General features: G+C 47.1%; 1 protein-coding gene across 1 annotated transcript in view; it reads right to left on the minus strand.

The window, feature by feature from the left end:
* Positions 1–263: 263 nt before the first annotated feature.
* The window catches only part of CLSTN2 (calsyntenin 2), a 403,373-nt gene continuing 389,517 nt past the window's right edge, over positions 264–14,119 (minus strand). Inside the window, exons 15-17 of the mRNA XM_044254829.1 lie at positions 13,994–14,117; positions 13,084–13,268; positions 264–11,270 (exon numbers count right to left, since the gene is read on the minus strand). Coding sequence (XP_044110764.1) covers positions 11,070–11,270; positions 13,084–13,268; positions 13,994–14,117 — 510 coding nt within the window. The 3' untranslated portion in view covers positions 264–11,069. The remainder of the gene's footprint in view (positions 11,271–13,083; positions 13,269–13,993; positions 14,118–14,119) is intronic.

A 14,119-nucleotide genomic window follows, 5' to 3' on the forward strand; every position in this document is an offset into this window, starting at 1 on the left:
TTTGCAGGCTCTAAGTACATGAGGCTTGTCTTTGGACTGGTCTCCAGTAGAAGGCTGCTGTGTTGTGTTCTGGGTATAGAACCGCGTGCCCCAGTGGAGGCCTGATGGGGGCCAGCTTGCCATGTCACCACCCGGTCTGTCGCACACCCCTCTCCGTTGCACACAAGGATTTAGGATGGAGCTCCAGAGAATGTTGACCCAGCTAAGCAGTTCTCGGCACCTCGCCTCATCCGTCTGCAGGATAAAAACTCTCAGAGGTCATCTTTACTGTGAAATTCTAAAATCATATTTATTCTCCAATTCACAGAAAGTGTCGTAACGACCACCAGCATGAATCAGTTTGTAGACATTTACAAGTCAAGGCTGAAAATAAATATCTGTCTGTGTCGAATAGGCATTTAACAAATTACTTGGAAACTGCAAGAATCTTAATTGTTAGAAATTTAAGGTTTGTGACTCAAACATGGGTAAAATCACAGTCGTGGAAAGAAGCCCAACAGATTCCTGTGGTGGTTCTTACTTTCTTCCTATATCTTTATATACATGGAGATTCTCAGCGTCCTTCCCTCTGCATCAGCCCGGAGAGGGCAGGACAGGGGTTCAATGAGGAGAGGGGCTGAGAGGTGTGGGGAGGGGAGGGGGCATTTTCTCTGATATCTTTGACTGGGCAACCTCATTCATGGAGGAAGATGACACCGTGCTCTCCTGAAATGAAATTATATAAATGCATACAGTCCTTCTAATGAGACGCTCCAAAGTTTGCATTGTTTCACATCATACACAATAGTGCATTTAGCAAATCAACACATTATCTAGATGGACATTATTCATCTGTTGGAGGCAGCTGGGAGAACTCAGAAGTCTGACATGCATCAGGCACACAGTGGCTCACCCCTTCAGGTGGCCTCTCTAGATACGGATGATGGGAAGCGCTGAGAGAAGAAATCACTAGATGCCTTAGACTGGCTGAGCCTAGAATTGTTACATTTAGTTCTCAAATTGTGCCTGAAGTTAGCAACATACCACAGCATTGCACCAAGTGGCTAGGAAATGGCAAATGTAATAGGAGGGGAGCCCCCAGCCCTGTCCCTTGTAGAAATAGCTTGTTAGGTGTTATGCAGATAAGGTCTAAGTGATACAGACAGACTCTATGCTGCATCCTGTCTTAAGTGATACAGACAGACCCACTATGTGTAGCATCCTGGCAAGAGCCTGCAGCCGGCTGGACATTGCTCTGAATCTGTCAGTTCAGGAAGTCCTCTCCTCATCTGTGTTGTGATGATCTAGGAGGGAGATATGGCTGACCTGCTTCCCTATGGCTCATTTAATTTGATTTATCGGTGAGTACTGAATCTTTATCATGTAGTGACAAGCTGGACCTTCCATTTCCCACTGCTTACTAAATTCCTACTATGTGCCAGGCACCATTCCCAGTGCTCTGAGAGCTAAAAGTAAATGAGGACAATAAGAAAAAGTGTAACATCCAAACCTGCCCTTCTAAGGAGTTGAAAATGTGTTGGGATCATTGACATCTTTCTATCTTACTTACTTCTGTATTTTATGTGTGTATATATATATAAATATGTATATATTTATATATACACACAGAAATATATATATATGCATATGACACACATCGATCTCTGTCCTTAGCCTACTGTCCCTGATAACTTATATTTAATGCATGAACTAATTCTCCAAACGAGTGCCCCACCAAGTCATTCTAAATCTTAACCTTACTGACATTTATAATGCCCATGACAATAACACAACACACCTAACTCTAATACCTACAGATTTCCTTAAAAACAACCAACTTCTATGTGCAGTTTCTTTTCTAAAATCACCAGCTGGTTTTCTTCAATTTCCTTCCACATTGTCCAGCTGAGGCCACCAACAACTTTCTTGGAAGCCACCAAGGTCAGGATGGAAGCAATCAGGTGGATTGATCCATCATGACATGTTCAATTAAGAAGGAAATCACCTTTGAACAGGTCGGACTTTGGAGGCATTGATAGGACTGCCTGTGGATCACATGGCCGGGCTTCCCCAGAGTTTGCTGAAACTTGGATACAACTCTTGAGTACAGAGCAATGCTCTGGCATCCCGGATGAGTGTGTTCCTGTTCTGTCACTTTTCCCCAGCCTCATCTGCTCCCTATGTAACTCTGCGTCTGCTTTCCTCTCCATCTCTCTTTCTTTGCCTTTTAAGTGTTCAGCCCTGGTATCAAGTCTAACTTTCTAATCTTCAGAAAGCATTTGCCTTATTTCCACCATTTGAAGTTTACAAGAGAAGATGTGTGTGGTCTCTTCTGAATCCTATACATTGGCCGCTCCTTTGCAGCTGACACAGGAGCTGCCTGGAGGGATAGACTTTTGTCCATCCTTTCCCAGGAGGGACAGACTTTTTTCTACAGGAGTGTGCATGCTTTATTCCTATCTGTAACTCACAAGCCCCCGTGGAGCCCTTTGTCACAGAGGCCCTAAAGAGCCCTTCCTAAGGACAGCTGACTCCTGGCCCTTCCCCTCCCTTTTTCACAGGGGCTGGACTCTAGCTGAGCCTTGTGGTTGGTTCTCTGCTCCTGCACATAGACACAGCCTGTGGGCTCCTTTCTCTGATAACTCTTTCTGCTGGGGAAAGAGCTCTTACCACAGTGTGTGTGAGTGAGTGTGTGTGCGTGTGTGAGCCGTTTCTATTCTGAAATGCTCAGAAAAGGGTTTGGGTAGCAGAGATGCATTTTCATTTCAGGATAAGCATGATCAAACGTTAAAGCCGGCACGTTTCTGTTGCCTGGGGTTAATGTACGCCATCTGTGTTGGCTCTCCTCACGTCTCTTGTCTTCTTTTCCTTTGTCTTTTGGGGGTTGAGCTTCACCGTGACAGGTCTCTACAGAAAATCTGTTAAAAGGGGCTGCAGAGCAGCACAGGAGTGTGGTCATGAACAGATTAGGACCCCTTCTCAGTCAGGATGCTGCCCAGGACCTAGAGGATGGAGCAAGTGGGCTTCCCAACTGCTCTGTGCTTAGGGGCACCTTTTATTGGTTATAGATAGGAAGGGGCTGTTCTCCATTAACCCATTCCTGTTCTTTTTCTCCCTGTCTATGTACTTCCACTCCTTTCTCTGATTTTATGAAGGATCACAACCTATATATTAAGAGAAAAGATGGTGAAGTCTTTTTCTATTGAAGCATCTTAATTTTTCACATCCTATCTATTTGCTGAGGTCAGGTGATCTCTGGTATTCGGTTTAATTGACCTTTCATCAAGCCCATGCTGTGGGCCAGGTGCTGTGCTAAGCACCCACAGTGCTGGGATAGGCAAGTGACTCTTCTTGCCTTGATGAAGGAGCTTGTGGCAGCAGATGTGGCAGGAGCACTGGGCCATACAGCCTCACACAGCCATGTTTTCTGGGGTCCCCAGGGTAAGGGTCAGGGTCCCCAGTGGGGGCCTGAGCACTGTGGTTCTAGTTCATTCCACAGACAGTTCTCATGGAGTGGGTCTCAGACTCTGGAGATGTAACACCTCCACAGTCCAGAGGCAGCAGCTCTGCTCTGCTGCTCAGAATGGGAGGGACCAGCTGATGTTGAGACACTGTTCTCCCCTGTTTCTGACAAATGCAAATGGCTGGTATGGCCTGCACAGTGACACACCTTGTGTGTCTCCCCTCTGTCTAGTCTTCCCAGTAAACACTCCTCATACTTCTCTCTTGGCCTGGTGTCCTGGCTGGATTGGAGCTCCTGACCATCTCTCACTGAACACAGATCTAAACTTGCCAATGAGAACAGAGCCCATCTTGCTCCCAGAACTACCCGAGGCCTCTTCACTCATGTCCTGCCATCCCATTCCTTGTCCTTTTGTCCCATGAGGGGCTTTGTAATAAGTGACTTAACTTCAGCAAAACAAAATTGTCTTAAGGTCTTGGGAGAGAGATGTTGCATCAGGGAATTTGCAAATAGAGGCCAGGCTGTAAAGAAGGTTCTTTTGGACCTAAGGGACATGAACATGAAGAAACTTTCCTCTCCCTTCTTGGGTCTGCTCTCTCCCACACTTCTCACAAACAACTGACAAACTCTACTGATTCTTTTTTAGCATAATCTAATGTGTTAGAGATGATTGTTCTTGATATGGTTACTTTGCTCTCAGGGGATTGGTTGGGCATTTAATCAGAAGACCTTTCCATAAACTGGGCTGGAGACATGGAGGTATCTTTTAGGGCATTTGGGGGAGAACTCAGCAAGGACAGGGCACGTAGGACCAGGAATATGCCCCTAATCAAGAGGGAACTGGGTTCTTAGGAACTGAACAGCAGGCATGAGCTCTCTAAGGCCATGTGTCTGGGTTCCCTTCCAGCCCACTCCACCTCGTCCTTCCATCCCAAGGCCCAGTGCCCCTGTTCTCTGACTCCCAGCAACCTTTATGTGAGGACAGATTCTATACCAGACGTAGGTGTAAGTGACTGATAGAATTCCAGGGAGTTTTTCCCAAAAGGCTGTAGACTTTTGCAGAGCTTAAGCCATGAATCAAAAATATAAGTCAGTAATTGGCAGACCTCAGGCCTCTGGGAGGTAGGGGAGAAGGGAACTGGTAGGGATTGGTACATGTGCAGGTCCTAGAGGTTCAAAGGCCAACATAGATTCTGCCTGTGGAGAATGCTGCAGGTTTGTTTTGGGTTTTTTTTTTTTTTTTCTACTTTCAGTAACATACAGAATGAGCTCCTGCCCTTCCAAGAAAAGCCATTCATTCTGTATCCAGTTTTGTGTTGGGATTGTGACGCTGCATGACCCCGTTGTATTACAGATGGAGCAGCCCTGCAGTAAAGCTGGCAATGTCCTTAGATGACCCCACTCCACTTTCTGGGGGCCCTGGCAGCTCCACAGCATAGATGCTGTATGGGGACCTGTTCTCCTGCTGATGTAGGGACACTGCTGCAGTTTAATCATTTCCCCGGAAATATGAACCTACAGGAGTCTCCTTATCAATGAGAATCTGGAAGGCGGCCTCCCTAGGGATGGGTAGCCTCACCACAGCCTTCTCTTAATCTTGAAAGAGGCCAAATGAGCAGGAGGTAACTCCTGCCCCAGGGGAGGAATGGAGTTGGTATTAGGCCCAAGGTTTCTTGAAATCACTACTTCAGGGAATATGGACTAGAGTCTGGAGGGCCCTGGAATGTTCATGGGGAGCTCTGCTTTCACCCCGCTCTCTTCTACATTAGTAATGGACTCTCTTATTCTATTAATCATCTCCTTCCCGAGCCAGTGAAAGTCATCCTCACCCTGTACACCAGTGGTTTTCAAACTTTAGAGTGCATCAGGATCAGAGAGCCTTAAAACATACACTGCTGTGCCCACCCCTGGTTTCTGATGTAGTAGCTCTTGGGTGGATCCCAAGAATTGGCCTTTCTTACTCATCCCCAGGTGCTGCTCTGGTCCAGGGATGTATCTTGAGAGCCTCTGATCTACAGTGTCCCGTGACCCCTTAGCAGGTCCTCCAAAGTCAGGCCCTTCTTCCCTCCTCCACTCTGACTTCAGGCCTCAGGGGTGTTCTTCACATCAGGCTTTTCATGTCTTTGGAACTTGGCACTTACCAGCCCCTGTACCTGGCTTACTTTCCATGTCTGACTGCCTGGAATTCATATTAAAGAACTTCCTTTTGTCTAATTTCACCGAATCTCAGCCATCAGCCATGTGATACCCACCTTGTAAGCAGGGTGACTGGCTTTCATCCATAAGTGATCTAGGTCAGGCTGGGGCAGAATTAGAAACATGTAGGGAAAGCATTGCCTGCTTGCCTAGAGCTCTCTTCCGTTGGCCTTGGCAGTGTGTGTGAGGGCTCCTAGAATCACACCAGCCTTCTAACTTAGGGAGGAGAACTGCCAAAGCAAGCTACCTCCCTCCCCAAAGTCCAAGTTTCTGTCTGTACCAGTCCCAACTGCTGTCAGACAGCCTCCAACACCATAAAGGAAGCATGCCAATAGCTCATGAGACTGGGAGACCTGTCTGGGCAGGGCCACACCTCATCCATCCACCATCCCCCTGTTTCTGGCACAGGGCCTGGCACACCATGGGCACTTAGGAAGGATTTGCTGAATTACATTGAACATAGCTGCAAACACAGAATCCCATCTGTTCACTGATGGCATCCAGGGAATGTTTGATTGCTTTCTGGGGTGCTGGGAGAGGTACCTTCTTGTGTCTCTTTGTGTCGTCTTGGGATAGAGTCAAGTTTGACTTCTAGTCCATAGCCCTTGTAAAGCCAACTCTCCTTTTTCAGAAAGAAAACTAGAGCAAGATTTATAAAGTAGGTACAGAATAAATGGATAAAATAAAATAAATAAAGGCAGGGCAGTGAAGGTGCTGGAGTAGACTTCAAAACTTTCATTGCTCATTTCCTTTGCCTACAGCTGGGCAGCGGAAAATGATTACATGAAAATTAAATTGTGCCAAGGGCTTTGGCTTGTCAGCCTCAATAAAAGTCTGATGCAGATAGAGGATCCTGTACCATCCGTAGCCCTCCAGAGTATTTTGCAGGGCCTTTGGGGATCCCCCAAAGGCTTGAGAATGAACTTAGTTGAAAATCATCTACTTTTCACTGGTAAATTCTTTCAAAGAATTAAACCCACTCCTTCACATTTTTTCTTGAAACTGATTTGGTTAATTTCATTGAAAGGATGGTTAAGAAAAAGTCCTCTTTTCTTCCTCTTGCTAATATTGAATCATAGAGCCACAAAGACTGCTAATTTTGAAATGTGCTGGGTAGGGCTTTCTTCTGATTATGTTGCTATTGATTCAAACAGTCAAAAGTCTTTAGGATCATTTTTAGAGCAATGGCATGAGCAGGACTGAAATGGAAATCAGTCCAAGATAATGAACACCCCTGCTTAGAAATCATTATGGGCTGAGTCATGCTGGGGGCACTGTGCCTGGGAGTTGGCCCTGAGCTCAAGGGGGTTAGCGCTGAGTGGTCAGTCAGCTCCTGTACCCAGGGCTTGGTGTTCTCGATAAATGCTTGCCTGTGTTCAAGTCAATTTGACCAGTTAACAGGTGTTTTTTGTTGTCATTTTCTCACTGGAACATGGACATTTAAAAGAGCGTAATTAAGGACTGTGGAGTTGTTTGTTGTTCATTTTGGAGGCAAAGAACCCCTGGGTAGTTGAAGGAAGGGTGTAAGCAATCTACTTCCCTTTGGTAAAGGGGAAGACTGCTTTCCTTGAACGTATGGTAGAGGTGACCCACAGGTTAAATCTGGCAGGCTGCAGGGTTTTGTATGACCCATGGGCTCAGAAGAGTTTTTCAGTTTTTAAATGGTCAAAAGTAAAAATCAAAAGAAAATTTCATGATGTGTGTAAGTAATATGGATTCAGATTTTCTGCTTTTTCAGTATTCATAAATAATTTTTTTTGGAACATAGCCATATCCATTCATTTATGTATTATCTGTGGTTTGTTTCATGCTACAGTGGCAGAGTTGAATACTTGCAATGGAGACCATATGGCCTGCAAAGCCCCAAATATTTACTATTTGGCTCTTTATAAAGTTTGCTGACATCTGCTGTATGTATAGGCATGGAGGATATTGCTTCCCACCAGGAGACCTCTCCCTGGAGGGTCTGTGTCCACAAGGTACAGCTCTTGCTACCTGCAGAGATGCGTGGTCTAAACCCTGCTTGATAGGATGATTGAGAACAAGAAAGTGGTGATGAAATAAGATTCCACTCAAATCACATTTTTGTTATCTACAGAGATTTGGACCTTGGTCAGATTTAAAGCATTTGATTAACCTACTAGAATATGCTTTTGGTGTTAAGACAGGTGACCAACTGGTTTATTCCATTGAGCAGCTCATTCTGTACTGGCCTTCTCCATTTCAACCTCCTCTTCCTCCCTGTCACCTGAATTGCTTAAGAGGTTTCAGACTATTTTCCAGCTCCAGAGAGCAGGTTCTGGTCATCCTCTTGGCAAGATAAGAAATGGTCTGGCCTGTGGCCAACCTGGTCAGCTGTTCCTCTAGGGTAGAAGCATGCATCTGCTGCTTCTGATGTCTGGATGAGAGGCTGCATGGTGTCTGGGCCATCTGGGAGTTCTGGTTCCTGGACACCAGCATATGGAGCCTGGAAAATGCTTGGCTGATAAATGACATCTTTCGCTAGTTATTAGAATAACTGGTGGAGGGCAAGTTACTTTACTCACCACTCACCTGAATAGTCCCTGAAGCTTCTGCTACTTTTACAAATCACTCCTTCTGGTTGAGTAGGGCACTGGAGACATGATAAATGCCCACTGACCCAGCAGTATTATTATGCCTCATCTTTGGAGCTGACGTGCAGTCTGACTTTGCACAACAGGAGTTGATGGAGAGGGTCCACACTTCTTGTTCCTGTTGTTTCTCTACATCAATCTAGTCATAAACGATTCAACCCTGTGTCCTTAGCCAAGTGCCACTTTCATCTGATCTCCCAAATTATGCTCCAAATAACCCGCTCAACCATGTGTAAGTGATGCAACCATTGGAGATAGCCAGAGGGCATGAAGAAACCCTTCCCACCCACAACCAAACCAAAAGGACTCTGCAAGGTGCTCGCATGAAAATCAGACTTAGAATATTTTAAATAGAAATTCAGTTGAAAAAGAATTGGTTGTGATGAGCAGCGGATATCATATGTAAGCGATGAATCACTGAATTCTACCCCTGAAACTAATATTATACTCTATGTTTAGAGAATTTAAAAACTCGAAACATTAAAAATAATCTTATGAATAACAACAAAAAATTGGTTTTAAACCATAAATTTGCTTTTACTGCCATAATTTTGGGAGAATTTTGTTAGCTCCTAAGTGCCCAACTGGAGAATCCTTATTTTTTATTTAATGACAGGAATGATGGGGACTAAGCAGTGTTAGAGATTTTCTCATTGTAGATGTGCAGACACAGCCTGATATTAAAAGGGTGTTTTGGTTGGGAGAATTCATTGAAGTGTCTATTTCCAGTCAATGAATATAAAATCCCAAACTTCTGCCTGCATTTTTCCCTGAGAAGGGAAAAATAAGAGCACTGATTTTGTGATTGTGTGCCTCTTCCTCCTATGACTTCTCTCCCTGCTCTGTGTCTGTTTCATTTAATTTCTATGCCTGTTGGTTCCCCCTCTGCAATGATTATCTCCTTGGAGGGGAGGTGCTCATCTTCCTCAGCTTTAGCATTTCATAGGGCTGCTGGTTGAGTGCTTAGCACATAGTAGGTCCTCAGCAATGCCTGTGAGCCGTATAAATAGGAGTATACGTAGAAGCAGGGTGGTGGACACTGGACCAAGAGTGGAAGGTGGGGAGTCTGGTCTTGTCTCTAACTCTGAATGGCTCTGGGCAAGGTGCTGAAGCTCTGAACGCCAAAATGTGCCTGACAGTAGTTGTCTCAACTCCCCAGTGGAATTGTGGTGAGGCTGAAAGGAGGGAACAGATACGCAAAAACCACTTTGAGTGGTGGAAAAAACTGCATCAGGTAGTTTGCTTGAATCAGAAGGTTGCAGGGCCAGTCATGGATGGAGGTCAAACTAGAGGACATTGATGATGGACCCCTTTAAGCTCTGTTTCAGTGACATGGTGGAATAGTTGAATTCTCAACTTTCTTTTGAACCTGAATGCCACTGTGCCTAAGGGCCAGGCTCTGTGCCTCTGCCAGTAGGGGCTGGGCTGGGGGAGGGTGAGAGGACAGGGGCAGATTGTACAGACTGAGGACAAAGCCAGACACATTCAAAACAGTCTCAGAGCCTTGCGGAAGTCTTAGAATGGCCCTGGTTTTGCCTGCTATTCTCCTGGTCACAAAAGAGCACAGACAAGTTACTATAGCAACAGTTCTCCTCTTGATGTGTCCATGTTAGGATGGAGGTGGAAAAGATTTTCTTATTAAAACAAGAAAGAAAGAAATTAGGTTTTTGGATATATTTGCCCTTCACCCAAAGGGTTGCTCCTTTTATGAGAAGGATAAAGAAGCAGCTGTTACTATCACAGATATGCTCCTAATTCCTAGCATTCAAATCTCCAAACTTTCATTTTAGATTCGGCGCAGTTGATGACAGTCCAGATACATCTGAGAGGGATGCATTTTCTCAGGAGGCAAAACAGCATGAAAACAGGTGACGAGGGACCCTAAGGCTAGATGCTGAGAGCCTTGTCAACCTCCGGCTGCCTTCTGGGTGGGGCGACCCCACCACCCCGTCCCCCAGTTCTGTGCCCACCATGATGCTCAGCTGCTCCTCATATCAGCCCTTCCTTCTGGTCCCTGGGTGCATGCTTGTCATGCTGTCACCTGGGGCAGTGCCTCTGTGGAGTGCTTCCTGGTTCCTGTGATACCGTGTAGGGGCAACCCCCAGCAGGGCAGCCAAGGCAGGCTGCCAGAGCGCTCTGGCTGGGGACCAGTCCCTGCTGTGGCCAAGGACCTCTTCTTGGTTTTGGACTTTTCATCTAAGCTTACATGACCTCAGAAAGGACAAAAGGAAAGGGAGAGTGAATGGGTGCATGCATGTGCATGACCCTTTCCCTATACATTAATTCTGCCTCAACAAGGACTTTCCTGTAAGAACGGAGACCTCTTGTGTGTGTTATCTGACCATCTTGCCGGTGTGAAGCCATCTTGAAGAGTCAGGTAAGGAGAAACTGCTGGTCTATGTGGAAGAGGAGACAGGGGGGTGCACACACAGTGAGCTGGAACCCAAGGGCCCTGAGCACAGGGAGTCGGGGGGAGGTGAGCGACATAAAGGCTGACTTTCTCCCCTGCAGAGAAGAGCACAGGCAGAACTCTGCAGACTGGCTGACAGGATGCTGGCTGAGCCCAGGGCAGATGTGGGGGGGCTACAGGACAAAGTCCCCCTGGAAATCCCCACTAACGACAACCCTGGGAGTCTTGGACCCTTTGCAAGGCTGGGACCCAGGGAGTACCCAAGGCCTAACGGGTGGCTTCCAGGACGCTGGGGGAGACCTGCCCAGACCTGTCATAGGAATCAGAGGCGACATGTGATAGACTTGGGCGTACATCAGGTGGGGCTTACAAAAGAGACGTGTGGGTGGGCATAGGCAGCAGGATGCTAGTAGGGCAGGGCTGAGTCGTCCCACTCCAGCTGGGTGTGCCTGGCTCCGCTCTGCCCATGTCTGCCCTTGCCTATCCCTTCCTCTTCCTCTTCGTCTTCGCTGTCTTCTGACTCACTGCTGCTGGAGCTCACGTCTTCCTCTACTTCCTCTTCCTCCTCCTCCTCAGTCTCTTCTCCACGCCCTCGTTCTTCATGTTTCTGGATGTTGGGGAGAGAAGGGACATGCTCATTAGGGGCTGAGCAAAAACCACTTTGGAACTTAACATGTTTCTCCCTCCACGAAGGCAACATTTTGGACCCCTGGAACAACTCTGCCTTCCCACTAAACCCATGGCACTGGGGACAGGCCTCCTGAATGGGGAAGTCCTCTGGTGAAAGGCAAATCAGAGGGCTAAGGACCAAGAAGAAAGAGCAAATTCCAAGATCTGGACTCAAGGTAAATGGTGGGTTTTAAATACAAGACATCGAAGCCCATCCCTTTCAGGCCAGGGTTTGCTTTCCAGCATTTCTGGAGCCTCTCTGTATGGAGCTTTCCAAGTCTTAAATGTAGCTTAAATGCATTTCTCATGGAGGAGCATTCAGCCCATTTCTGGGAGCAGATGGTCTTCTAAGCCAAGGCGCAGGTGTGCTGCTCCTCAAAAATACTCCTTCGGAAAGGAAAGTTCATGATCTTCATTTTCCATGCCCCCTTCACTGTCTGAGACTTACGTCCTCAAACTCAACCTCACTCTTTTCCAGTTCCAGTCCTGCCCGATTTTTGGTGATTCTAGCAAAATTTTAGTTCTGGATTTCTATGTTGAGTTGATGAAAGAGCCATAAGAGATGTATGCCCTTGCATGGTTGCCTCCCCTCCCTGGAGTGGCTTCTTTTCTACCTTGCCTGCCTGCCCCCATTCTAACACATTCCTCAAGGCCTCCCTTAGGCTAACCTCCTCCAGGAAATCTTTTCTGAACACTGCCACCTTGATGGCTTTCCCTGATCATGCTTCACTGACCTTTGGCAGCAGCAGGTTAGCCCTCAGTAAGAACACTCATGCCCTGGGCTCACACTACTCCAGGCCTCGGGGCTTGTTTCCCACAGCCAAGGTTCTGCTCTCCGAGGGTGGAAATGCTGGTGTGCCCTAGGGCATGCTCAGCACTATACCTACACCCTATGCTACAAGCTGAGCTACAGCAGCAATGCTGGCTAGGATACCAGAGCATGAGGCCAACTCAGGGACCTTGGGGACCACATTGGGAGAATCTTCATGCCTCAGTGACTCCTTTGATTTTCCTCTGCTTTTCTATTCCTGCCTCTGCCACCACCGAGGACCCGTGGGCAGTCCAAAGGGCACTGTGGTATTCCTATGTCCAGAGCTGGGGCCTTAGACACTTGTGGGTGGATGCTGGAGGTTGCTGGCTAACTGAAATGATAGGACGTTAGGATCCAGCAACCTTTAGTTAAATATTGGCACTGCTACTACCAGCTATCTTTCCTCTTGAACTTGGTTCCCACTCAAGAAGTGAGGATGAGAACCTCTGTTTCACAGGGACTGGTATATACAGAGCAACCTGTGCACTGTCTGACTTGATGGGGGCTCAGTGAATGGCAGGTATTGCTGTTGTGTTTTTGTTTTAGCCTATCTGAGCCTTTAAGTGAGCTCTGCAGGCAGCATGGAGCAAAGCCATCTAATTTACACTGTTAATCAGGAATTCAATACTGAGTCTTTAAGTGTTAGTCAGCTTTGAGTTAAATACTATGGGGGAGGCAAGGGAGAGACACCACATGGCTGCTTGCCTTAAGAAATGTCTGGTTCTGTTGGTAGGGTGAGAGCAATTCATGTATTTTTAATCAGTGAATGCAGCTGATGGGAAAATATGGTCCATGCAGGTGGAGTGGGCTGAAGGTGCTCCGAGAAGGCAAGAGTCAGTGGGGCTGGGCTAGTTGGGGCAGGGCTTCCAGCACAGGGAATATGGAGCTGGGGGAGGGGAAGCATCCTGCCTCCAGATTCCAGCCCCTGCATTAGGATCACCTCCATGGGGTTGACTGTGATTGTGAGCGCAGAGTCGTCCCAGTCCATCTCCGCTTCCTTGGCAGCCTCCGTCTCCTGGGTGAAGTGCTGGTGGGCAATCCGGACCCGGTACACGCCCATGGCCACGACAAACACCAGCATGCACACAGAAATGATGATGACCACTGTGGCGATGCTTGGGACCACTGGAACAAGGAAGGAATCCACATGACATGGTAAATGGAAAGACTAGCTCAGTCTTGGGATGGAATATGAAGGAAACACGCATGTGTAGGTTAAAATCTGCTCTACCACTTCTCAGCTATAGATAGAACTCTGGGCCAGCACCTCACCCTGCTTGGGTTTCACTTTCTTCATCTCTATAATGAATTTAATAATTCTTACCCATGGGTACTTGTGAGGAATAAATCATGTATTTGATGTACATTCTCTTCTGTCTTTTGCTTTCCCCTCAGATTCTGGAGTGGGGGTGGGGGGCTTCCACCGAGAGCCAAGCACTGTGGAATTTCACAGGGACAGACGCACCAGACAGTGATACAAATGGCAAGACTGGAAGTGAAGTAAGGGTGAGAGATTGCAATATGGTGTGCATGTGTGTGTGACAGCACATAGGAAGGGGCTCGGGGAAAGCATCACATAGGCTGTGGCTCTGGATCAGGCCTCATAGGACTTAGAAGACTTTATCCTAGCACTCTGTACCAACCTCTGTTATACACTTGTAACTTCTTACCCTAACTAGCCCCTTACTGAGGCTGTGAGGACCTCTGAGGTAGGGCCCGCAGCTTTCCCATTTCTGGGTCCCTCCTTCAGTTCTGGGCACCTATGGCTGTTACACCATACCTGTTAGTGGATGGTCTTGAAGCACCATGACCACCTGATACCTTGAGGTCCTTCCTCCCATGCCACCTACCTGCACTTCGCTGGATGCTGTTCTGCGACTCAGGGTGGTGGACAGACTGCAGGAAGGGAGGCTGCACAATAAGGTGGTTGACATGCTCCTTGTCTGAGACTCTGGCCTCATGGAGGACGCTGACCT

Source organism: Neovison vison, chromosome 6 (assembly GCF_020171115.1).
Source record: "Neovison vison isolate M4711 chromosome 6, ASM_NN_V1, whole genome shotgun sequence".
In the NCBI taxonomy this organism is placed as follows: Eukaryota; Metazoa; Chordata; class Mammalia; order Carnivora; family Mustelidae; genus Neogale; species Neogale vison.